This window comes from Helicoverpa zea, chromosome 28 (assembly GCF_022581195.2).
Source record: "Helicoverpa zea isolate HzStark_Cry1AcR chromosome 28, ilHelZeax1.1, whole genome shotgun sequence".
NCBI lineage: Eukaryota > Metazoa > Arthropoda > Insecta > Lepidoptera > Noctuidae > Helicoverpa > Helicoverpa zea.
In genome coordinates this window covers 1,770,093-1,796,559 of record NC_061479.1, presented here as the reverse complement: position 1 = coordinate 1,796,559, position 26,467 = coordinate 1,770,093, and the positions used below count along the sequence as shown (strand labels likewise).

Sequence of the window (26,467 nt, the reverse complement as noted above, 5' to 3'; positions counted from 1 at the left end):
TGGGCAGTTGGGAGACATGATCAAATCAGAATAAAAGGGGGGTCCTTTTATTCTGATTTCTGATCATAGTTTTGTTTTTTTTTAATTGGGTAGTTTACGTTACCGACTGGTAACGGTGTTCATCCATAGACTATCTGTCATTTCTGTGAGTTGTCAAGAACAAACACTCGTAAAAGTACTTAAATATTTTGTTGCGGTTTCGGATCGTTATAAAGAGAAAACTAATGAAAGGTATGTGTATTTTCTATTATTAATTATTGATTGTCAAAATCTCCAGTTACAATTATAGTAAGTCGATGCAATCCACACCTATTATACCTTTAGAAGAGAGTACTACAGCAATAGTTAATGGGCCCCACGTTTTTATTTTAGTCTAATATGACCGGGACCACCTACGTAGGTTGACAGGTAAGTAACTATTTTTTATTTTCTAGTTTTCAGTGCACATAAGATAAAACCGTTTAACTTAAAAGTTTTTTTACCGATTTTTTTTTCATAAACTAAGTCAAAAGTGTCCAATGCTCTCTATGGTAGGGAGGCTTTTCTTCGTCAGTGAAAATTTGTGAGGTTATAAATCTGCGCGAAAAATCCTTTATAGAATCTTGTTTCAGGTACCGTTGCCAACTTGATCTAGAGACTATTATATTTAAAATAGTGTTTAAATAAAGTTCTAAGTGTTTTAAAGTGATTAAGTGCCTACATTTAACGATGGCTAGAATGTTTTTGCTTAAATCTTTATTAGAAGAAGCTCATGCTTTAGATAATTTAGAAAAGCGTCAACAATCTGCTAGAATTCGTAGTTTACCTTTATTAACTCGCGATGATGACTATGTGAGCATATATAGATTGTCAAAGGAGCTAATTGACCAACTGGAGTCTGATTTACTGCCCCTGATAAAGCCCACAAAACGTCGAGGCAAAGGACTTACAACTCGTGTAAAAGTAAGTATTGACACAGTTTATAGTTGAAAAATTGTAATCAAGCACACAATAATAAGAAAAACACTTAGTTCTTAATAAGGAGTATTCCCTTTATGTGGTTTCCCCGCCAGCTGATATGTTTTCAAAAGCCTCTGTACTTCAGTTATAATATTGGTATTCTCTTAAGCATGAAAATAACCAAATTGGTCTCAATTTTGTTTTCACTAAATCCAGATAAAGTAGGTATTACATTTTTTATTGATTTATTGTTTCACAGATACTATGTACTTGGATTTAATAAAAGGTGTATACAAAATTTCAGACCAATCGGTTGACAGGAAGAGGGTGAAATTTGAATTACTAAATTTGATCCAAGAATAAATAATAAAACAAACGGGGTGAGCTAAATAAAACCGTTTAAATATCTCGTAATGTTGAAACTGATTGTAATTTTTAGGAAAGCTCTTTCATTATATCTAGCCGAATATAAGAAATGGCAATAAAAGTTGATAATGATCTGTAAAATCTGATTTTTTATGCAATAAATTGTGAAAAAGTGCCCATCCCTCCCCTACCTCCCCTAAAGTATGAAATGACATTACGAATCGAAGTGAAATGCGAGTTGTTGATCGAGTTTTATAGAATCCCAGTACAGTTTAGATTTCATTAGTCAAAATCGTTTTCAGCTTTTTAATATGAGGTTCTTACTTGTCTACTCTTTAGTTACTAACTTACAAAACATTCAGATAAACATAACATACAAACATCCTCAATTTCCTACTGTTACGAAGTTTTCGCTTGAAAGCGCTACAAACAGATAGTTACTTACTTTAGCTTTTACTAAGTAAAGATTTCCAACCTAATTTTCATATCAGTAAATGAAAACTCAAGCCCCTGCAATACTACATTTACAATTCCATATAGGTACTAGTTATTTCCACTAATACTGCATTATATTAATAAAAAGTGTTTTAAATATTGATGGAATACTTATAATTGGCAGGAAGATATTTACAACACAAAAAAAAAAAACTATCCTAGTAAAACAATTAAAAAAAACATATATAAGTATATACACTATATCTAAAAGGCGTCAAAAAATTCATCCCCATCGCTGTCAACTGGGAGCGTACCCAAGAGGCTGGCAGCATTACTTTTATATTATTACTTTTATATTATACTTTTATATAGCTGTTAATAAAAATAACATCAAAACAAAAATCTTCATTAACCAACCAAACAAATAGAAAACCGCATTTAGAAAAAATGCAAAAAAGTCTTAATCCCTAAGATCAAGACCGTTTGTCGGTTAATCCAACATTTCCCCCCACTTTACCACCCTAATCCTTAACTAGGGGCGTGGTCTCGCCTAACGCACCAATCAGAGCAGCCGACGCGCGCAAGAGTGTCTCCTCGACCAATCACAGACCGCCAATTAGGGTAGAAAAGCTTGCCGATTTGGGGTTACATTTCAACGTTTGTCGTTTTGTTAACATCACTTATTATAGACTAGTGAAGCGATACCTGGGTTTGGCTGACTATTTATTTTTATTATTTTTTTGGTTATGTACACACTTTATACTTTGAGTTCGAAAGGGAGATGCGAAAGGAGATGTGTTGAAGAAATACACCTAGACTATTATGGTGTTAAAGAGTTAAAAGAAAGTATAATGTATGTAAATATAACTGAACTAGTATAAAGTAGGTAAATACTTATACTTCGGCCGTTCAGAGAATGCGTTCCTGACACCTATCAGTTAGTCACGACTAGTGATGGGCACAACATAACACTGAGTTCGTTACCGTTCCTTCAAAATGAACCGCCGCATTATTTTAAGATTATTTTCGTTTTAAATTGGCGGAATCATTTGTTTTATATTTTAGTTATTTAAGTGGAAACCAAAAAAAGGTAATATTCATATAATAAAATTGTTTTATTTATTCTTTGTTACAAGTACATTGAATTGAATGTGCGAACAGAATATTAATCAGACTCCGATTTGCTTGAGGAGGTGGTGTCTTCATCATCATCTTCGCCTACATGTATAATTATATTATTATCAATAACAGAATCAATCCTGATATCTCGGTCTAACAAAAGCCGGGTAATCAAATAAAAACAGATCGAAAACACTTGAAAAACGTGGTCTATGCGCACGAAACGACAACGGACGACTGTTTTAGCGTCACAAAATGGCGGCCCATAACGCCATTTGGGGTTACCATTTTTAATCTAAGTATAAAAATGCGGTTTGGTCATAGTTTTATTTTTATATTTCATAAACGTTATAATTAAGTCTTATAGTCCATTATTTTCCAATTCTTAAAAAGAAAATCAAAACGTATTATTTTATATTATAACTGTATAAGAACAGATTACGATACTTGCCTGTTATTTTTAGCACAGCACTACAAAATATAAACCGCTGACATAACCTTGTAATAGCGCAGTATAGATTTAGAAAAATATTGTTTACCAAGTTATTTGACACTCAGTTTGGCACAAAATTATAACATTCATTGATTATTGATATAATAATGTTGTTTTAATGCTCCTCAATTGTTAAAACGGTAAACAACCAGCAAAAATATTTTTATCGTAACTGCAACGCCATTGCAAAGTTACGTCGTCAGTTCAATCGCGACGTGTCAGGAACGCATTCTCTGAATGGCCGAACTATAATATGTGAATGACAATTTTTTTTTTATAAATACATGACTTTTCTCGCGGTATCTTGTGTGTTTATCCAAATAGGAATAAGACTTACCTACACAAATAGGTATCTCCATGTGCATAGCCTTTTCCTAACTCTGTTGGAGTCGGCTTCCAGTCTTACCGGATGCAGTTGAGTACAAAGCAGTTAGGTACCTGCCTGACCTCCTCAACCCAATACCCCTTCAACGTTGGTAAGACTGGTTGTCAGCCTTTCTGGCTTCTGACTACCCGTCTATAACGACTGCTAAAGATGTTCAAATGACAGCCGGAGCCTAACGTGCCTTCCGAAACACGGAGGAACTCGTCATGACATTGGTTATAATAGTTACTTACCAATCCAAGCGTTGCTTAATTTTATCATGGATCGACCTGTGCAGTTACCTACTTATTACCAAAATACTGCCTCGTTGGTCTAGCAAGGTTGCAAGTGCGGCTGCTAAGCACGAGGTCCCGGGTTCGATTCCCGCGTCGGGCCGAAATCGCTTTGTGGGTTTTCGAAACTTACACAAAGCAGCCCGAAGCCTGAAAATTTTTGATTGATACTTACACCCGTGCATCGGAGAGCACGTAAATGTCGGTCCTGCACCTGATCTCCCTCCAATCGTCTCGAATTATCTTCCCATCGCGCTATGAGAGTGAAGGAATAGTGAGTGCACCTGTGTCCAAGCAAATGTGCGTGCACTATAGGTAATATGTCCTGCGTAGTTGGCTATTCTCCTTATATGAGAACGGCCGCCGTAGCCGATAGTCGGCTAGGAGGACATCATCTTAACCAAAATAACAAATGATAAAATAATATCTAGAGATTCAGAATTAATTAACCTTTACAACCTCACAAAACCTCTTTATAATATTAAATAATATACATTCGACCTGTTTTAATTTATTACTGCGAATTGGTACGTTACACACTTGTCATTCTTAATTATATTCTGTGAATTCAGGCTTTCAGTAATTGGATTTCTACTGATTTTACACATCATCTAAATTGATTACTAAGGACTTAAAGGTAAATCATTAAAGAAATAACTTATTCCACTAAAGGTTAACCTTTGGTCAAATATTTTGGGGTGAACCTATCGTAGTAGATATACAATTTCCCGAAAATTAAATAATGCACACTGCATTAAATAATGCAACTTTTAGTCGGCCGATAGTTTAACTGGGCGCTTGATAAGTATGAAAATGAATGATAGTGATGATGATGATGATGATGCCCTCCTAGCCGATTATCGGCTACGGCGGCTGTACTCATGTAAAAAAATTAGCCAACTGCTCAGGAGAAATATGCATATAGTGTAGTGCACAAGCATTTGCTTGGACACAGGTGCACTCACTATTCCTTCACTTTCATAGTCCGAACGGACGGCAATCCGACACGACCGGAGAGAGATCACAAGCAGGACCGACATTAACGTGATCTCTGATGCACGCCAAATGAATGGAAGTATGCACAGAACAATGATCAGGTATTTGGCCGGTATCAGACCGACTAAACACTTTGATTGAATTCACGATTTTCTATAAAAAAAAAAATTGCGACCATCATCGAGCTAATGATAATTTTAAGACCTATATTTACTTAATAAATTTATATTTTATTATTTTTACAATAACTAAATTTGGTCGTATTGTCTTCCTTTCCAAATAGGCTTCATTCTATTATAATTTTCCTTCGCTTTTTATCATTTTCAGACTTCAATATAATAGAAAATAATTATTAAACTGTTTACAACAATGAAAAATCACCTAACAATCTTTTCTCTCTCAAAAAACACATCTAATTCCCGAGATACGCTATCTCTCTACAAAGCACGTACAATCAACATTTTGCTTACCCGAGTGACGCAGAGTGCCACTGCGAGTCACAACAAAGGTTTTCACGAGAGAGGTGATAAGCTCGGAGCTCATTAGCGTGGCACCTCTCACCCTTGGCTGTTGAGGGTGTGAGGGAAAATGTGGGTATAGTCTATAGTTGATGCTTGGTAATTTTGTAAGTTGGAACGTTTAAAATGTTGTGAATTAGGTAAAGGTATTGTTGAATGAAAGAAATGATGTTTTACTTAGGTACTTATAATTATTTATTTCAAGTATTTTTTCGGTGAATATTACAAACATGTTATTAACATAGACTTAGGTAACTATTTTAGGGATTGTTCACACCAAACGTATTGTCCGCCGCTTACTGTGAGTATACTCACTGTCTGCCCCAGTGTGAACGTCGACTCAATCTGCAGTAAGCGTACTCACCAAACCGACAATAAGCTATAGCGTACGATGCGCTACATGTGTGAACAAAAGAATAGGCTCGTGTAGGTTCACACTAGATGCGTACGCTGAGCGGCTGACTATTCTACACATAAAAGAGCTCAGTATTTGAACCCCCCAATCTTCATACATAACAGATGCTATGTCTTCCCAAGCGCATCTTCGTAAGTTTCTATCACTAAATTCTTCTGAATTCGCATTCCAAATACATTCTCTAGAATGTACTTCTGCAATAAACTTTTCGGTGTCGAACATCGCGAGGTGTCACGTGTCACGTCTGTCCTCATTGAAGTTTGTTTCTCGAGCGGCGGAGCGGCGCTATTCGGCAACTGCGTCCGCGTAGCCAATCCGCGTCCGCCGTGCATAGTCGCGTAGTAAAATAATCGGCCACTGAGAGTCAGCGACAACAGACGACGTAATAGCGTATAGTCGGTTCGGTGTGAACAACAATTTCAATATATATGGAAAAGCAATAAACTGCGTAACGCGCGCTCACAGTCAGCGGCCGACAATACGTTTGGTCTGAACGATGCCTTAGACACACATTTACACGGTTATATTTTTTACATAAATGATTATAACACCTAATGTTATCAAAAAGTAACTACTATATTTCTGTCTATGCGCTTTCGCACTCAAACTACTAAAACCGATATAAAAATTGGAAGTAATAAGCTAGAGAAATGTCATAGACGACTTTTTTCTAGCTGCCGTAAGTACCTAGTTCCTTCAGACTGATGGAACCACGGGAAACAGCTAACTAGCTATTTATACTTGGTATTTTACCCAACTTCAACCAAATTGTCGTTATTCTACACTATTAGACAATTAATTAGCCTTTTTTTTAAATAACCTAATCATCAATTTTATCATAAAATCTAACTGTTCAACAGTACGATAGCAAAACTGCTGTTTTGTCAATTGAGCACTCATAAGAGTGGTGCTTCGGTCCCCCCGGTGCCAATTATGTGCCAAAGTGCTACTTCATTGATTGTAGATACGTCACGATTATTTGTCGTCTGTTGGTTACACAATGTAGATTGTAGTTAGGCAGGCACTTATATTTGTATTTAAGTGTAGGTGCTAATATTGTAAGTAGGGTAGTCATTGTATTATATATGCATACCTACTTATGCATTTGCATGCTTTCATATTCGCAGTCGTAGAGTACCTACAAGCTAACTAGATTTGTGAAATTAGTAACTGACACTTGAGACAATATAAGTCCCTTATATTTCTTTAGATAAACATCTTAAATGACGGGGTACTGAGCGCCGGGACCACGGAGGACCAAAGACTAGGTCGGGAAGCTGAGGTCCAGGATAAATTCTATTCTAAGTGTGGACGCCAAGCGTCGGGATGCAATGTGTCGGAACGTAAAGCTTCAGTACCCCGTGACTCCCCCTGAGTCCTGAAGCTTGATCTTATCATCCGTGATAATAATAATTATGCTTCAAAGTAATTGGATGTCTTTGTTTAATTGCGAAAGTTTTTACATTCAAATGTTTATCTAAATCATTTCGTCTTACTTGTTTCTGCTTCTCAAAAGCGCTGAACTATTTTAATAAATTACCTCTTACTAAAATATTTTGACGCTATCACAAAGGTGAATTAATCCACCCTTCAAATTTTACCTCTATTGTAATACCACTTAGTATTCTACTCTCACAGATTTCTAAAACTCTTTGATAAAGATAACTTTGGCCACGTGCGTCAAATAAAATCACCAATTTAGCTAACAAAATATGTTTTGACGTTTATAATTTAATTTCGCGCGCAATTTGACAGGGGGATGCACTATTCCATAGAGCGAGCGGCCATCTTAAGTTGATCCATCATGGCGTCGATATTCGTGAAGGAAACCGTCAAAATGTGAATAAACTTTTTTGATTTTGGGTTTATACTAGGGTTAAGTTATAATGGTTATTTTAATGATGTTTATTAAGCTTTTATTTTCTTTGTCGTTGTTCGTATCAGTAATTAGTTTAAGTTTTATTATAGGCTGATTATTTCTTTTGTGAGTTGATGGGGGTGAGAAAATTGAGTGTTCGACTTGATTTTGATAGCTTTTGATGTTGTTATTGTGATATATTGTTGGTAATAATGTTATGTTCGGTAGATTGTGGTGTTCTTAAAGTTGTGAGAACTTAATTTTGCAAGTAGTGAAATGCACGTTGTCGATGCGCGATGCGAACAGCTCAGTAATACCTTTATTTTGACTTTAATGTATATAGCCCAAGATCCCAGGGCCGCCAGACCTTACTTATTTTCTGATGGACAAAACATATATATGATAGGATGCTTAGTATAAAAAAGTGTGTATAGTGAATGTACACATATTTTCTAGCTTAGACTAGACCGAGGGCCGATCTTCAGGTACCAGGTGCTACAGATACGTAAAAATAGACCTCACTTTACTCATAGTCTGAGGTCTGATTTCTCCGTATGTTGTAGGCAATAGGTACCTATTGTACACAATTCGAAATGAATACTGCCACTAGCTATAATAAATAATGTAAATCCTTTAACCCATACGCCTACCTACCTCAATTCAGATAAACAAAAGTGAGAAATACAAAACAGCACAAAAACCATAACTGAAACAGTAACAAAACCAACCCCACAATTCCCACCGCTTAACAAACACAATTACACGCAAATAAAACACAACACAAAATAATCATTACTTACGAAATCAAATTCTAATCCTTTCTGTAACATAAGTCGGCCATTATCGAGGGCTTAGTTCCGCTACTCGCCACGCGGCGCGCGCGTGTCGCGTCTCAGATTTCTTGAGGGTGCCTCAAAAAACGGTGCTTTGTTTTCTTTCCTGTTTTCAAAAGGGAGATTTTTGACGTTGAGTTCCACTCGCGATAAAGATGTCATCCGTTTAGTTTTGAAGAGTTTTGAGACGGTCGACGGATGTCGAAGTCTTTTGTTTTATTTTTATGAGTAATTTTCTTTTAAACGGTGACATTTTGAGTGCGTCTTCCTTGTAAGTTCAAGCTCAAGCTCTTAAGTATACAGATAACTAATTTGCAGCTTGTTAGCTAACCTATTATGTATAGAAATGCAATAAAAACATTTTTTAATGTCTTACGGGCGAAAAAAACGCCATTCAATTTTACAAACTGCTCAAACATAATTTTATCTAAGTATATCTTTCGAAGTAATTTTAAACAGAACTTAGGCCCAAGTTCGCCGACAACATATATGTAGGTTCCTACGTCAGTTATCTTAAAACAAGTCGTTCGTGTAGTAGGTAAAAATAAGTTTCAAAAATAGGGTACCTTTGAGTACCTAAATATTTCGTGGTCTGTGTTCGAAATCTTATAATTATAAATATTGGATAATATCTGAGTCTTTTTATCAATTCAGATCTCAAATTCAGTCCAAAAAAACATTGGTAGAATATTTACACCCTATTTCCTAAAGCTTATCTTCCTTAACTTCTAAAAAAACTATAAAAACAAACCGCAGGTTGGGTTCAAGTCAAACTGGTCGGTCTAACAAGGGGTGAGCCGGCTCGGGTTACAAACAAGCAAGATTTTTACCGCGCCTATTATCCGCCTATTACTTTTATCTAGGGTTGCCACAAAAAGTATACCTATAAGTAATCATATTTTTTCTCTTGTATATTTTTAAATGCAAATGTTTACGCCTTAAACTACTAAATCTTCCCTATCAAATTTTTCTTTGCTTTCTATGGATTAAGCTCGCCTTTGTACCTGCCTAACCTCTGCTGTTGGATAGCGAACAGGGGCCCGATTCTCCTAATTTTACTTAAGCGACATGCGATTCACATCCGACTGAGATCCAATCACGAATCAATTACGATTGAAGCGTTGGCATTCCGCTATTTTTTCTTTTAAATAAACGTTTTTATCCGTTTCGGTCATTCAATAATGAATCATATTTTCTGCAAATTATTTACGATTGCAATAAGTTTTTTGAGCTATTTCTTTTTTATTATACATGTGCATTAAGTAGTTCCCTCGGAACCCCTTACAAAAAGTTAATATCTAATACTGCCAGCCCTACGCACGTATTCAGTATTCACGCTCGGTTTGACCGAGTGCGCGAGATGAGGGTAACACGACAACACTACTTGTTTGTTATAATTGTCGGTTCATACGTACTAATTGGAGTTTTGATAGTTCAAGTAAATTGTTGTGAAGTTAGATTACTTATAGTACAGTTCTTGATAAATTACTTTGGTGCTCCGAAGGTAGTTGGTTATACTTGGTATGCTATCTCATGGCCGATTTGCAATTTTAGTATTTTTTTAAGATTATCCCATCCGATTGGTTTAGGTATTTAACTAAAGGTAAACAATAACAACGTGGAAGGGAAGGTCGAAGGAAATAGAGGAAGGGGTCGTACAAGGTACAGATACATCAAGCAAATTATAGGGTCAATTCCCACTGAAAGAGCAGCGGCCGGCAGCGGCCGTAATTGCAAGGGATTGAGCGCGAGCGCGGCGGGCCGCGCGGCGCCGCACCGCGCCGCGCTCTTACATTTTCCGTGCTCTTACGGCCGCTGCCGGCCGCTGCTCTTTCAGTGGGAATTGACCCTTTAAAGGTGAATGTTGTGACGTATAAGGAAGTTCAGGAGTTGGCGCTAGATAGGCGTAAATGGAAGGAGCTGCACCGACAAGAGCTGGGCTCTTCAATTGATGATGATGAAACAATCTTGATAGTTAACTACCGCACTGTTCGTTTCAATCGATGTACATTGTTTGAGACTCATTTTAAGTTGAGTTTATTAATTTTAATTTTTAGTAGGACATATTCAGTAGATAGATCAGCTTTCATCCAAAAAACACCAGCATTAGGTTCAGCCTTTTAAGAGCTACGGTGATACTAAAAAAGACACGTATAGCGTTCAATCTTAAAACACCCCTCTGCGTTAGTAGTTAAAATAAACCTAATTTCAAGCTTATCCTTAATAGATATGCACATATGTCTAGATTTTAAAAAATAATGTTGTATTTTAGTGTGAACTTTGATAACAATTAATAAATGATTTGATTTTATTTGAGATCATCCTGAACGGCAGTTTCAATCGTCAAGGGGTTCTAAAAATAAGGGTAAAAATCAAAATAAAACATCAAAAACATAAGAGAAATTATATATATTTCATTATATTGTTCAGGAATTGGCGTCTACACCACACGCACTTAATATACTTAGATCACATTGTAAACTCACACGTTTGTCTAATAAATAAATATTGCTAAGTTTTTACAAAGCTCTCTAATACTATGCCAATATTTTTGATGGAGAAATCTTTTTATATAAATAACTAGCCGTTTTATATGGGAATTACTGTCCGTACCGGGATAAAATATAGCCTTTGTTACTCGGGAAAGAGTGTAGCTTTCAAACAGTGAAGGAATTTTTCAAACCGATTCATAAGTTTCAGAGCCTTTTGCATTTTCTATAACTTAAGTATCAATTGATTTGTTTACTATTAATAGAATTCAAATTTTTTTATTGACATTTAAATAAAACTACTTTTACGGAATTTATCGCGTTATATTAATATTATTTAATCAAACACCGCCGTTCCAGACAGTCAGCAGTTTGTGAACACACACTAGACAAGGCCCAGCATTACATCAGATTTGATAAACCACAAGTCCTTGCAAGAGAAAACCGATTCCTACCTAGGATGATTCGCGAGGCTATTGAAATTAAAAAACATCCAAATTTCAATAGAGAAGATGGCTGGTGCATACCACCTGCTTGGAATCCCATCATAGAAACTATTAAATCAAAATCCAAGCCTACAACTGCTCGACCTATGGATACAGTAAGCTCGTTTTGCGTGAATCGGATTGTCAATAATAATCAACAAAATGTAGGGTAGCTGTTTGTAACTAATATATCAAGACGACCAACACCTTAGTCTGCTCGTGACCATGGATGCTGTAAAGGATCCGAAACGTCGGGATTAAATAATATTAATATAACGCGATAAAATCCGTAAAAGTAGTTTTATTTAAATGTCTAATATTCGCGTAAGTGTCAGAAATCAATATTTTTTTATTGAATTAAACCAAATGAACAGATTTAGGTTAGGTACTGAAACATGTTAAGGTTACTGTATTAAATACACAAAGGACTTTATTTCGCCTTTTCAGTAATCAAAATTAATGAACAAAATGAGAATCTCCTTTTTGTGAAGTCGGCTAAAAACTATGAAACAAATATAAATTATATTGCATATTTATTAAAAAGTTTCTCCATCAAAACTCAATGACGCTACCAAAACTAAATTACTGACTTGAATAATAGCAAGAATTGTTATTTACTTTCTCATTCGTTATCATCAATGAAGAAATTGTTTGCATCTGGTTATAGAATCTATACTAATATTATAATGCTGAAGAGATTGTTTAATTGAACACGGTATTATTCAGAACTACCAGACCAATTAGAAAAATTCTTTCAGTATTAAATAGCCCATTTATCGAGGAAGGCTTTAGGCAAATTTTTATCCCGTGGGACCCAAGTGAAACCGCTGGCGGAAGCTAGTAATCAATATTTCTTCCCCGTCAAATGGGCTATCTAACACTGAAAGTATTTTACAAATCGGACCTGTAGTTTTTAAGATTAGCGCGTTCAAGCAAACAAACTCTTCCTACCTTATTTTATAACGTGGTTTGAAAAAAGTACCAGGTTTTGTACCACCTTTAAACCACCGTCCCGAACAAAATCAGTGGACCAAACCTATTGCTAAAGCGGGTATTTCTTAAAACCACGTTTTATAATAAGATGGTTCAGCTTTATAATATTAGTAGACACAGACACGAACAAAACATAGGTATACACAGATATTATCACTGTTAATACAATAATTATTTTTTCATAATAATTAATACAATAGTTGCAACTTGGTTTTAACATAGATTTTAAACATTTTAGCCTCGAATATGACACAGCGAAAATTATAATATTAATACAGTTTTTGATTCTATGCCCCCACATATTTTTTTATATGTATTGTGCACCATTTAACTATAACGATAACCGAACCATTATCAGTTGTCAAATTGTCGATGTGACCAATGCGCGGCAAGTATACGGCTGGTTATGGTTTGGTTATCGTTATAGTTAAATGGTGCAACTCACCGGTGATCACGTTCTTACACATTGGTCAATAGTTTCAAAATAAAAATAAATTGAGTATTCAAGTCAATATTTGCTAAATTATTTTGACCTTGAGAAAATTTGTTCTTGACCTTTGACCTTGAAAATTGTAACCTTTAAATATTTTGCTATGACTGACCTTGACCTTGAAAATGTAATCTTTAAGTCAACTGATTAAGAAAGAGAAATAAAATAATGACGAAATTTCATTTTAAAATACTAAAAAATATGTGGGTTACATAATAATTTCGACTCAGCCTCACAGATACACTTGGTTTAGTGAAATATAAAAACATGTACATTTTGCACATCAAGCTACTTCAATCTGTCAAATTTATTCAATAGATTTTCAACCTTTATTTCTTAAGCATAAGGTTCAATGTTGATTGGGAATATGCTATAACTTATAGTTCGGCCATTCAGAGAATGCGTTCCTGACACGTCGCGATTGAACTGACGACGTAACTTTGCAATGGCGTTGCAGTTACGATAAAAATATTTTTGCTGGTTGTTTACCGTTTTAACAATTGAGGAGCATTAAAACAACATTATTATATCAATAATAATCAATGAATGTTATAATTTTGTGCCAAACTGAGTGTCAAATAACTTGGTAAACAATATTTTTCTAAATCTATACTGCGCTATTACAAGGTTATGTCAGCGGTTTATATTTTGTAGTGCTGTGCTAAAAATAACAGGCAAGTATCGTAATCTGTTCTTATACAGTTATAATATAAAATAATACGTTTTGATTTTCTTTTTAAGAATTGGAAAATAATGGACTATAAGACTTAATTATAACTTTTATGAAAAATAAAAATAAAACTATGACCAAACCGCATTTTTATACTTAGATTAAAAATGGTAGCCCCAAATGGCGTTATGGGCCGCCATTTTGTGACGCTAAAACAGTCGTCCGTTGTCGTTTCGTGCGCATAGACCACGTTTTTCAAGTGTTTTCGATCTGTTTTTATTTGATTACCCGGCTTTTGTTAGACCGAGATATCAGGATTGATTCTGTTATTGATAATAATATAATTATACATGTAGGCGAAGATGATGATGAAGACACCACCTCCTCAAGCAAATCGGAGTCTGATTAATATTCTGTTCGCACATTCAATTCAATGTACTTGTAACAAAGAATAAATAAAACAATTTTATTATATGAATATTACCTTTTTTTGGTTTCCACTTAAATAACTAAAATATAAAACAAATGATTCCGCCAATTTAAAACGAAAATAATCTTAAAATAATGCGGCGGTTCATTTTGAAGGAACGGTAACGAACTCAGTGTTATGTTGTGCCCATCACTAGTCGTGACTAACTGATAGGTGTCAGGAACGCATTCTCTGAACGGCCGAAGTATAGTATAGAAATGTTTATATAATAATGTTGTAGTTGTATAGAACCGGTTCTTCAAACCATACAGACAGAATTGTATTGCTGGGGAGTTTGTTCCACCACTTCTTCTTCCCAGCAAAAACACACAGGAAGTGATGAAGGACGGGCGTTTTGGGGGCTGTCTTTTGTAAAGTTGACCTTCAAAATGTGTTGATTTTCAGCCTTCTTTGAATAAATGACTTGTGATTATTTTACAGATTGGCGTAGCTAAATGTACAATAAAGTACACGTTTAATATTTCACTGAAATTAATTAAATTTATTAATTACCTAATAATTCCAAAACCCTAACACAACTACCATTGAGATTTTTTTATTTATTTCTATTAATTGTAGGTTTTTTTTTTCTAATCGCTGCCTAATTTACAAGTCATAATAATGGTCATTTATGTATTTGATATTGTTTTTTTTTTTCACTTTTTATGAAATAATTTACAAGCCGAACTTACAACGTTTAAATTTGTTTTTTTTTTTTCATAACATCACACTTGGACGTCCAATTGTTTTTTAAGTTGACACGAAAAGTCCAATTTGAAAGAACACTTTTTTAAACAATTCAAATTCGTGTTATGTTATCCTTTATCTTCAAAAGGACTCTTAATCTTGAATAGTAACCAAGTTACTACTGAGAAATGTTTTTTCTATAAAAAAACAATCAAAAGTCTTCGTTATAAAAAAGAACTTAAGTAGGGGTCGGAATTAAAGTACAGAAAGATTATCGTTTAATAATTTTCTCTACTGATAATTTCAGTTGTTATAAGCATTTTATATCTGCATGGCACAACTAGTATATCAAACACAAAATGACCATTATATAACCACAAAACATCTTTTAGTTACAATATTTATTTTCCAATTTTACAAAAAATAAATACAACTAAATCGATACCTAGTAACAATCGTAATCGTTTTCAATCGAGTTTCAGTGTTGCCAGTATTAACTTCAAAATGGCGAATAAAAATATATTATTTGACTGTTTTTTGGTGCAGTTGACAGTTCTGTCATTCCGTACCAAAAATACAATTTTTCTTTGAAATTCGATACCCCTTTTAATTATTTATTGAGAGGCTTTAAAAAATAAATAAACTTGATGGCAACACTTACGTACAATCCTTTATTTTTTTATTTATTTAGGTTATTTTACTTATAGGTTATATTAAGTTGTTTCACAGTATGATTTCGATTTTTCTTTATGTTAAATCTTATCTTTATATTAAAAAGTTCTATTTTGACATGACTTTGACTTAAACTTTGACTTTGAAAAAAATAAGGAGATTAAACTTATGGGGTAATAGTTTGGTCATTCTGAAACGCCACAAAACTTTAAATAACGTTTGAGTATTTCGAGAAATATATATAAGTAAAATAACCTAAATATATTTAGTTACACTTACATCGATCGATATTATTTTACATTTACACATACATAAATAGGTTTTTTAGTACATATATGTAATAATATCTACAGTTTTAATCATGACAAATTATTGCTAGGAATAATTTTGTCCGATTCCCTGAGCTATCGTTTTCTAACAATAGTACGTCTTTCGGTTCAGCACTTTTGTTCGTATGTTACTATAGTTCGGCCATTCAGAGAATGCGTTCCTGACACGTCGCGATTGAACTGACGACGTAACTTTGCAATGGCGTTGCAGTTACGATAAAAATATTTTTGCTGGTTGTTTACCGTTTTAACAATTGAGGAGCATTAAAACAACATTATTATATCAATAATCAATGAATGTTATAATTTTGTGCCAAACTGAGTGTCAAATAACTTGGTAAACAATATTTTTCTAAATCTATACTGCGCTATTACAAGGTTATGTCAGCGGTTTATATTTTGTAGTGCTGTGCTAAAAATAACAGGCAAGTATCGTAATCTGTTCTTATACAGTTATAATATAAAATAATACGTTTTGATTTTCTTTTTAAGAATTGGAAAATAATGGACTATAAGACTTAATTATAACGTTTATGAAATATAAAAATAAAACTATGACCAAACCGCATTTTTATACTTAGATTAAAAATGGTAACCCCAAATGGCGTTATGGGCCGCCATTTTGTGACGCTAAAACAGTCGTCCGTTGTCGTTTCGTGCGCATAGACCACGTTTTTCAAGTGTTTTCGATCTGTTTTTATTTGATTACCCGGCTTTTGTTAGACCGAGATATCAGGATTGATTCTGTTATTGATAATAATATAATTATACATGTAGGCGAAGATGATGATGAAGACACCACCTCCTCAAGCAAATCGGAGTCTGATTAATATTCTGTTCGCACATTCAATTCAATGTACTTGTAACAAAGAATAAATAAAACAATTTTATTATATGAATATTACCTTTTTTTGGTTTCCACTTAAATAACTAAAATATAAAACAAATGATTCCGCCAATTTAAAACGAAAATAATCTTAAAATAATGCGGCGGTTCATTTTGAAGGAACGGTAACGAACTCAGTGTTATGTTGTGCCCATCACTAGTCGTGACTAACTGATAGGTGTCAGGAACGCATTCTCTGAACGGCCGAAGTATAGATATACATCAGTTCATTATTTAACGCAAAAATTATGATGTAACTATCGGCTTATGTACTGAAAATAGATTCAAAAAACAATACACAAAAATTATAGCCCTCACCATTTGCCGAGCCTTTTCCCAACTATGTTGGTGTCGGCTTCCAGTCTAACCAGATGCAGCTGAGTACCAGTGTTTTACAAGAAGCGACTGCCTATTTGATCTCCTCAACCCAGTTACCTGGGTAACACGATACTCCTTGGTAAGACGAAACAGGTAGTCAGAAGCGAGTAAGTCTGACAACCAGAATTACCAAGGGGTTTGCCCGGATATCTGGGTTGAGTGAGTCAGATAGGCAGTCGCTCCCTGTGGCACACTGGTACTCAGCTGCAACCGGTTAGACTGGAAGCAGACCCCAACATAGTTGGGAAAAGGCTCGGCAGATGATGAGTTTAAAACTTCTCCACTGCGTTTTAATGGCGTCTGGGCGTTACACATTTTCTTCCATACTTAATAACCACACAAATATAGACTAGTATATAAACAAAATATATGTACAAATGAATAAATGCGCTGAAAATAACTAATTGATATCTATTTTTTTATATAAAAGTTTGTTCGTTTTGAGATCAGACACTTTTTTGAGGTACATTTCTATTGCTGATATTACCAGTAATAAAAATATGAAAGTTTGTATCTATGTTTGTTTAGCAATCATGTTTAAGCAGCTGAACAAAATGAGGTGAAATTTGGCACAAATATAGATTATGATCGACACATATTATGATGTATTTTTATCCGGGTGCGGGAAGTTGTCTCTCAGTAACTTTTTACAAATATGTATTATATTTAGTTTGGAAAATTATTTACAGTTAGCTGAGTATTTTCAAAAACCAAAGTTAGTGAAAACTGAGAATACAGCAATAAAAATGTACCAAATTATTACTTTTTCACACTTCATATTACAATACACGGACATACAAAATAATTGTACTGTTTTTGATTTATCAAAAAACAAATGCAAAAAAAACCTAAATAATTTAGCCAATACATTTTAATGTGTTAATAATACTGATATAATATTAGTAAATAGTAAAAAATACGCGGTCTAATAATTGAGAACCTCCTTCTTTAGAAGTCGGTTAAAAAGTAAAGCATTGATAGTTTTGAAAGCTGTGCGATGCTATAGATATAGCTTTACCAGCACCTAAAGACTAGATATTTTTTAGCAATTGCGAAGGTTTTGGGTAGTTGACTGAATTTTTAATAATTTTAATTGAAGGCGAAAATATGTCTGCGTACTTTCTTTACGCACAAACGGTTGAAATAAATCTGATAAAACTTGACATTAATAAAGCTTATATTTTAGAATAACATATAGGCTTCAAATGCATGTAACTTAGCGAAAAATACAGTCAAAAACCCTTCATAGAATTGTTTCATTATTTTTTTTACTCAAATAAATCGTATAGCATCGCATTAACTGTCAAACTCAAATTATCGTTTAGAAATGTTGAACAAACAAAAAATTTATAAGTATAGATTACGTATACAGAAAATTAGTATTGATATATGTCAAAAATATTATAAGTATATAGTACTGTTATATGAAATACATAGATTTGTATGTGTTTTAGGCCCATATAAAGAAAACATAATATACAGTTCTTGTCATATAAGTTTGCCGTCCTGAAGTTTAAATCAAGACATTTCAGACTAACGTTAGAGCGGCAAAGTAATTTGACGAGAACGAAAAAGGAAAAATACTATTTTCTGTATTATTAATTATTAAAAATATATGTTTATATGCGTCATTTATATCTATAAACGTTACTTTTTTCCAATAATTAAACTTTCTATAATACACGTTATTTTTTATATATTGCCTTTAGTAGTTATAATAATCATGAACTTTACATTATGTATGTACCTTTATGTACATTTTCTTAGGTATATAGACAAAAGTAAGATGTATGTCTGTCTGTCTTAGGATTTATCGAAACTGTGGAAGTTTTTTAAGAAACTATAATTCCTTCAAATCGTTAAATTTTAATTTTTATCCTCTAAAACAGACAGGTACATTTTAAATCGATGCTAAATATTCGAGTAGGCCTCTAAAAATATCGAATATAAACACAAGCATCAATAAACTCAATATTGCCACATTACTAAAAAACAACCTTTTTCAAACTGGCAATCTCTACAAGTGACAAATCAATCACAAAACCAAATTTTAAATCAAACTTTTCAAACCAAAAAGCTAGATTAAACAAAACTCATCACACCTGACCTTCAAATCACATTGACCTTGAAAATCTGACCTTGACCTTGAAAAGGTGACCTTGAATTTTTTAAACGAGAAAATTAACCCGTTTACCTTGTCGAAGGTTCTTTTGAACTTTAAGCCGTAGTTTTTTCATGTGTTCCGTTTATAGTGGAGTTTCCTTTCTCCATTGGAAAGCGCTGGTCTTCACGGCCGGGTTCGCGGAGCTGGCACTAGCCGCTAGGGCTACGCCCGTTCTGCGTATGTTGGCGGCTGCGCTGTCTGTGATGGAAATTTTGTTGTTAGAATGTTACACAATCGGAATTTTTACGTTGGAAGTTTCTAAACCTTCGTCCCTTATTATAATAAGGCCCGTCCACGTCCGATAACATCAGTGACCGACATTTGGGAGAAATAAAGAACACCCTGATGGCAATAATAAAATGCACATATCGTACAAAAGGTCGATCAGAAAATCCTAGTCAGAACGCCCTACAAAAATCGGCAAGTTTATCTGCCTTACAAAAATTCTGACTGTGAAGGTCAATATCTCGAGGAAACCTGGACTATAAAGTTAGAAATAAATAAATAAATCATACTATATTATTTAGTTTCTAGTATATGAAATATTTTAATTTAATATTGTACTATAGATTACTGATCTTACCAAGTCCATTTCTGACGTTCGCGACCAATCGCATCGCTGGATTTGTCACGATGCCGTTCCTCTTACTCTTGCTACGAACAAACAAATATTAATTAGTTTTGAGATGACATAAATAGTATAAAGTAAACCTATTTAATATATACCTTATTTGAATATTTTTAAAACTTAGAACAAGGTTTTGCTCGACTACCGGAAGTTACTGAAGTTTTTTTGGGATATGTAGGTATAACATTATGTATTTAAATATACTCTAGTTATATTATCGCTAATATACACCACTATTTTTTAATTAGTGCAAATACTTAAAGGGAATAAGCCCTAAAAACGTTCTTAGTATTATCTATGCAAAGTTTCAAAAACTAATATTCATAATCAGCAAAGTTATTAGCGATAAGTTATATCCAAAAATGTCACTCAATTCATGGAAACATTGTACAGGTAATTCCAGGTCATTCATAGTAGTATTCTTTAATCATACTGTCGCTCTCGCATTCGCGTGCTCTCGCTCGAAATTGCCCCCTTGATTCAATTACGAATTTACCAAATAAGACAAATTTTCCTGGACAATTTTGGGATTTCGTTTTGTTTATTTTTTATTACACAAATATGATCCGTAACGGGTACAGATAGAGCCCCATTTTTTTGTGTACTAATTAAAAAATAATGGTGTATTAGCAATATTAGCATATTAACGATTTAGTTAAAGAAACATATGGATAGATAATACCTTTAGATAAACACACAATTTCAGGATCGTTTTAAGTATTTTTTATTTATATACAGTGAAATTATTTTATTTTAGTTTCATATATAAATACATAAACCGGTATTAGTTTATATTAAGTTTCGTGCACCCAACCACCAAAATTAGTGGATTTTAGTTAAGCTGCGAAAGCTGATGAATGTATTAATACATAGTTAGAAATATTATTTTATTATAAATACAGCAATATATTTAGACATATCAATTTGTTAATACAACTTAGACTGTCATTTTGTCTGCAGACATTTTAGTTCTTAAAATATGAAAGTGTCGCAGGATCTTGTTGGTACGAACTAGAATATACATATACTAATTCTAATTTATTTCGGATCAAGGATCCATAATAACAAAAATAAAATACTTAGTAATAGAATCAAATTATGTTAAGCTTAACCTAATTTTTCCTTTAAAGCTTTTATCCGGATGCATGAAGTAGTTCCAAGCAGGGAGGACACCTAGCAAATCTATTTAAAGGGCTTGCTGTAGTGTCATTCGCAAAAACTCCTATCCTACTACTAAGCAGCTAGATGGTGACAGATGATGATGATGAAGCCCAGGTACGAAACCTAATCACCAGCCACGAGCCAATTAGCCATCCCAGCTAAAACCCGAGGTGTGACTGTGAGTCCATTAATTCGAAGTTTTTTTTAATGGAGTAAATATCTTAATTTCTTTGTATATTCTTAGAAAGTTGTTGTTAAAAAGAGTTTGTGTATGAACCCATTTTTTAATATTAATTTGGCTTTAAGGTATTTTTTAAGCTACATATTTCTGGCTAATACGGTTCAAATTGAGTATAGTTCCTTGGGAGCAAAACCAAGTTGTTTTCAAATCGCAGCTAAGTGCGAGTAAAAACGGCAAATGTTTTTGTTTCAAATACTTATTATTTTGCATAGAGCAACTATATGTCTAGTATTTTTTTAAATGCTCAATAATATTTGCTTGGATCCACAGTCACACCTCCAACAAAACTAAATGAACTCACTTTTTAAATATTCGGCCTCTAGCGCGGCCGAAACTGCCCACAAGCCTGTTGTACGCTACGCGACCCATCGCTTTCCACACCTCGCTATGTTACACATACACTTTACTATAGCGTTTTGTTTTCATAGTTAAATGACGGGTATTCGGTCTGAGGTATTCGGCCTTCGGTCTTTGGTATTCGGCCTCCGACGCCCAGCATTTGTATGAATAAGAATCTTTATTTGTAAAAAGACTTATCGCTAAATATGTTTTCCGCTTCCATTCCTCTGTCAGACGTCATACGTGAAGAAGATTATTCATGTCATCTTTTAGACAATCAATCTATCTGGCCTTCGATCTACATCTCCGATCCCATCCATACTTAACTCAATCTTTGTGATATCCAAAAATAAACATTTTTTTTCTAGTTACACTGAAAATATCTCTTTACTTTTGTAATTAAACTTATAAAAAATTACTTAAAGGCCGAAAGCCGAATATCCGTCAAACATACATCGATATACAATATACATGTTAGCGTTACTTAACACATTACAAAAGCATTATAATATATCTTTTCATATTCAAATATCATCTATGTAATTCCCATATCTACACTTCCAGGTACAACTCTATTAAAATAGTAATTCATTCTCTCGGTATATTTTCTTTATATATTCATAAAAGTCCAATAATTCAGGCACATGCTATTTTAAGAAGCAATAAATAAAAACTTTGTCGGTCTTTCTGGCTTTTGACTACCCGTAACGACTGCCAAAGATGTTCAAATGACTGTCGGACCTACCAATGAGGGTCTCATTGGTAGGTCCGACAGTCAATTATCGTGACTTTAGAAACACGGGAATTGAATTTCGAAGATTCCACCATGTTCACCCATCCACATTTTGTGATCGATCGACCCGTGCGGTTGTTTCTTAGGCCCAAGTACACCAACAACATAAACGTCAGTTATGACATTCTACGTGTAACTGAAGTACCTAAACAGTTGTTTTGCGACAAACAGACGTTTCTCATTTCAGTGAAACTAGGTCCGAGTCTAAACGGTTGCCACTGCGTACCAGTGTTTCACAAGGAGCGACTGCCTATCTGACCTCCTCAACCCAGTTACCCGGATACCCCTTGATAAGACTGGCCTATAAAGGGGGAAATTCAACCTCAAATCGCAAATTGGCGGATAGATAGCTTTTGGAAATCCACCTTTAACCTACTAATTGAACAAAAACAAATGCTTCAACTAAGCTTTCACTCCGATCTTGAGGCGACTTACTATCCCTTCCCAAAATAATCCTTATATGGGTATCCCTATTGAAATGCGTATCAGTAAGTACAGGCTGTAACACCGCAGTAGGCAGTGACGGAAGCGTGGGGGAAGTGACGTAACCTGTGCTCTTTAACCTAGTTACCCGGGCAACCTCTTAGTAAGACAGTTTGTCAACCGGCTGTCAAGTAGCGGGTTGTTCGAAAGAGTTACCGCGGCCCTGGTAAATAAAAGGCCTACGACGGAATACGACGGTTTTTAGTCAGTAAGAGTCTGACACTCCTTCACTGCTGCTAACCCACAGCGGAAGGGGTCATTTGATGATTTTTGACTTATAAATAAATAAATATAAAAAATACTAGAACCAACCTTTCACTCCGATCCTGCGGCGGCTTACTATCCCTTCCCAAAATAATCCTCATATGTGTATCCCTATTGAAATGCGTATCTGTCAGTACGGGCTGTAACACAGCAGTAGGAAGTGACGGAAGCGTGGGGGAAGTGACGTCACTGACGGGAGTACGAGGCGGACTGGCGTAGAGAGGCGAGCAGTCGCCGCGCCAGTTGGAGCGGCGGCCGGCACCTGACCAGGTTACTAGTTCCGCGTCACGTTCGTTGGCTAGGTAGCTCCTGTGGAGTAAAAAAACGGTTGATTTCCATGTTTCATACAAGTCATCATCTGGTTAGCCTTTTCAAACCATATTGGGGTCGGCTTCCAGTTGAGTACCAGTGTACGACTGTTACATAGATAGACCATATATATTCCCATTGTGTTACAAGAATATACTCAATAGGAATATTGTTTGAATGTGCATAGTCTAAACTGACTCTGGTGACACAACTGTCTGGTGACACAGATGTCTGGTGACACAGGTGTCTGGCGACCTATATATTTGTCTGGTATAACTTACCTCAGCTTGGAGTCTTTCTCGACGACATGATGCTCGGGTATGTCTGAGTGCTCGGGTATGTCTCGGCGCCCGCGCCCGCTCCGCGTCACTTGCTGGGCGAACGATAGCGATAGATTCACGCGGTTTCACTATGTATCACTATGGAACTATCAAACTAAAGGTACTAAGTCTTTGCTGTCTGGCGACACACCTGTCTGGTGGCACATCTGTCTGGAAACCTACATATTTGTCTGCTATAACGTACCTCAGCTTGGAATCTTTCTCGACGACATGATGCTCGGGTATGTCTGAGTGCTCGGGTATGTCTCGGCGCCCGCGCCCGCACCGCGCCACTTGCTGGGCGAACGAGAGCGATAAGTTCGCGCGGTTTGGCTGTAAATAGAACAAAAATATAAGGGTAAAATTACATATAATTTACTTCGTATTATATACTGATTAGCAAACATATAAACCTTAACAGCCTTACTACAGAAATTTTAACATCTGTTGAACACTTGTCAAAAAAAAGTGTGGCTGCAAAACGGACCTTATGTCAACGTTATAATCTGACATTTTTTTAGACAAGTGTCTAACCGACGCTTAAAAGTTTTTGTGGTACGACGGTTAATTTCTAATACGCAAAATAAACAGTAAATACAGGAGGTAAATTAGGCTACATTTTATCCGAGGGGAAGCACCAAATTTCGGATAATCAAAAATCCTCATTCTCTCAACATTACATTTTTAACTTATTTAAATTACACGACATAATACTCCTTCATCAGTTTGTTCACCATCTTCCGCTAGCGATTTCACCCGCTTACCGTGGGATCTACTCCGCACACCCCTAAAAAAAGTATCTTATATCCTCTTGTAATTGTTGGGGCGCTACACTCTTGCCGAGTAACATAGGCTATATTTTATACCGGTACAGCCAGTAGTTCCGACGGGATGTTGCTGGGGAGTTTGTTCCACCACTTCTTCTTCCCAGCAAAAACACATGGGAAGTGGTGAAGGGTGGGCGTTTTGTGGACTGTCTTTTGTAAATTTGACGTTCGTAAAGTGCTGTTTTGCAGCCTACTTTGAATCAATGACTTTTGATTTTGATGCAAGTGAAATTGCGGGAGCTAGATAAGTAGTTTGTTTCTGCGGAGTTTGTTCCACCACTTCTTCTTCCCAGCAAAAACACGTGGTGAAGGGCGGGCGTTTTGGGGGCTGTCTTTTGAAATTGTTGACGTTCGAAAAGTGCTATCTTGCAGCCAAGTTTGAACAAATGATTTTTGAGTACAAATTAACAGACCAAAGGTCGTCGGAAGACGCTGGATGCAGGTCGCCTCCAACAGGTATCTGTGGAGATCTAAGGGGGAGGCCTATGTTCAGCAGTGGACGTCCTAAGGCTGAGATGATGATGATGATGAACTAACCTTCTCAGTAATAGTGTCAGGCGGGTCGTGGTGCGAGTGCGAGCGGGCGGAGCCGGCGGTCATATTGGACGACGATTTGGTCGAGTTAGAGCTGTGTACGCTGCGACGCTTGTATTCTGGTGAACCTGGGTGATAGGAGGATAATTTGGTATGAAATTCTGTACATTATGAATATAATGTAATTATACTAAGTATACATATAATGTGGAAACCGAAGTGACGGGACTTGGGTAAGACAGACTTCTCTGGACTGAAACAAACACTGGAAATATTACTAACAATTTCCATTACTTGCGGTCTTCATGTCTTCACGTCATCGCCGATCTTCATTTGCGACTACATTACTATAGTACTATATCTGCCTACATTCCTATTGCCTGCCATAATTGGTACAAAACATCTCCCATATCTATGGTTTGCTACATATCCAGCATCTCTAGTATCCTACAACTGGCGCCATCTATGTTCTACGTATCCAAGACTAGTTACAACTGGAAACTGCCTGAAAAAGGCTCTGAAAGATGATGATGATGATGATCTTCCTACATCCCTAGCACCCTAGATGCCCTCTATCTCTAGATCTCTGGGGTCCCACATCTCTGGAGCCCTAACCCCACCTTCAGTACGAACCGGCGCTGGGCGGGCGCGGCTGCAGGACGCAGCCCATCGCTCCAGCAGCCGGCAGATGTTCACACGCCACTGTAGCTGGCACCCTACATATTCCTATCATATCTGTCGCCCTATACAATCCCACATCTCTGGAGCTCTATATATTCCTGATTCTCTGGCACCCTAAGAACCTGCCTTCATCCCTGGCATTGATAAGCACTGGTATCCCACATAAGCTGATCTCTTTGGAGTCCCACATCTCTGGCACCATATTCCTACATCTTTGACGGCCTATATCTCTGCATCCCTGGCGTTGCTAAGGACTGGACCCTAAGAACCTCCCTACATATCTGTTGCCCTATACCTCTACAATCCTACATCTTTGACGACTTATATACTTCTGCTCCTCTGGCGCCCAAAGTATCTCCCTAGCATTGTTAAGCACTGGCATCACACATGAACTGATCTCTAATTCCCTACATCTCTGGAGTCCCATATCTTTGGAACCCTAAAACCTGCCTTCATCCCTGGCATTGTTAAGCACTGGTATCCCACGTAAGCTGATCTCTTTGGAGTCCCACATTTCCTGCACCATATTCCTACATGTTTGACGGT

The 26,467-nt window shown here is 35.7% G+C and overlaps 1 protein-coding gene across 1 annotated transcript in view; it reads right to left on the bottom strand.

The window, feature by feature from the left end:
* Positions 1–18,030: 18,030 nt before the first annotated feature.
* The window catches only part of LOC124643637 (ankyrin repeat domain-containing protein 50), a 64,053-nt gene continuing 55,616 nt past the window's right edge, over positions 18,031–26,467 (bottom strand). The window contains exons 35-40 of the mRNA XM_047182652.1: positions 25,244–25,368; positions 24,085–24,212; positions 23,299–23,559; positions 21,673–21,756; positions 19,925–19,995; positions 18,031–19,539 (exon numbers count right to left, since the gene is read on the bottom strand). Coding sequence (XP_047038608.1) covers positions 19,424–19,539; positions 19,925–19,995; positions 21,673–21,756; positions 23,299–23,559; positions 24,085–24,212; positions 25,244–25,368 — 785 coding nt within the window. The 3' untranslated portion in view covers positions 18,031–19,423. The remainder of the gene's footprint in view (positions 19,540–19,924; positions 19,996–21,672; positions 21,757–23,298; positions 23,560–24,084; positions 24,213–25,243; positions 25,369–26,467) is intronic.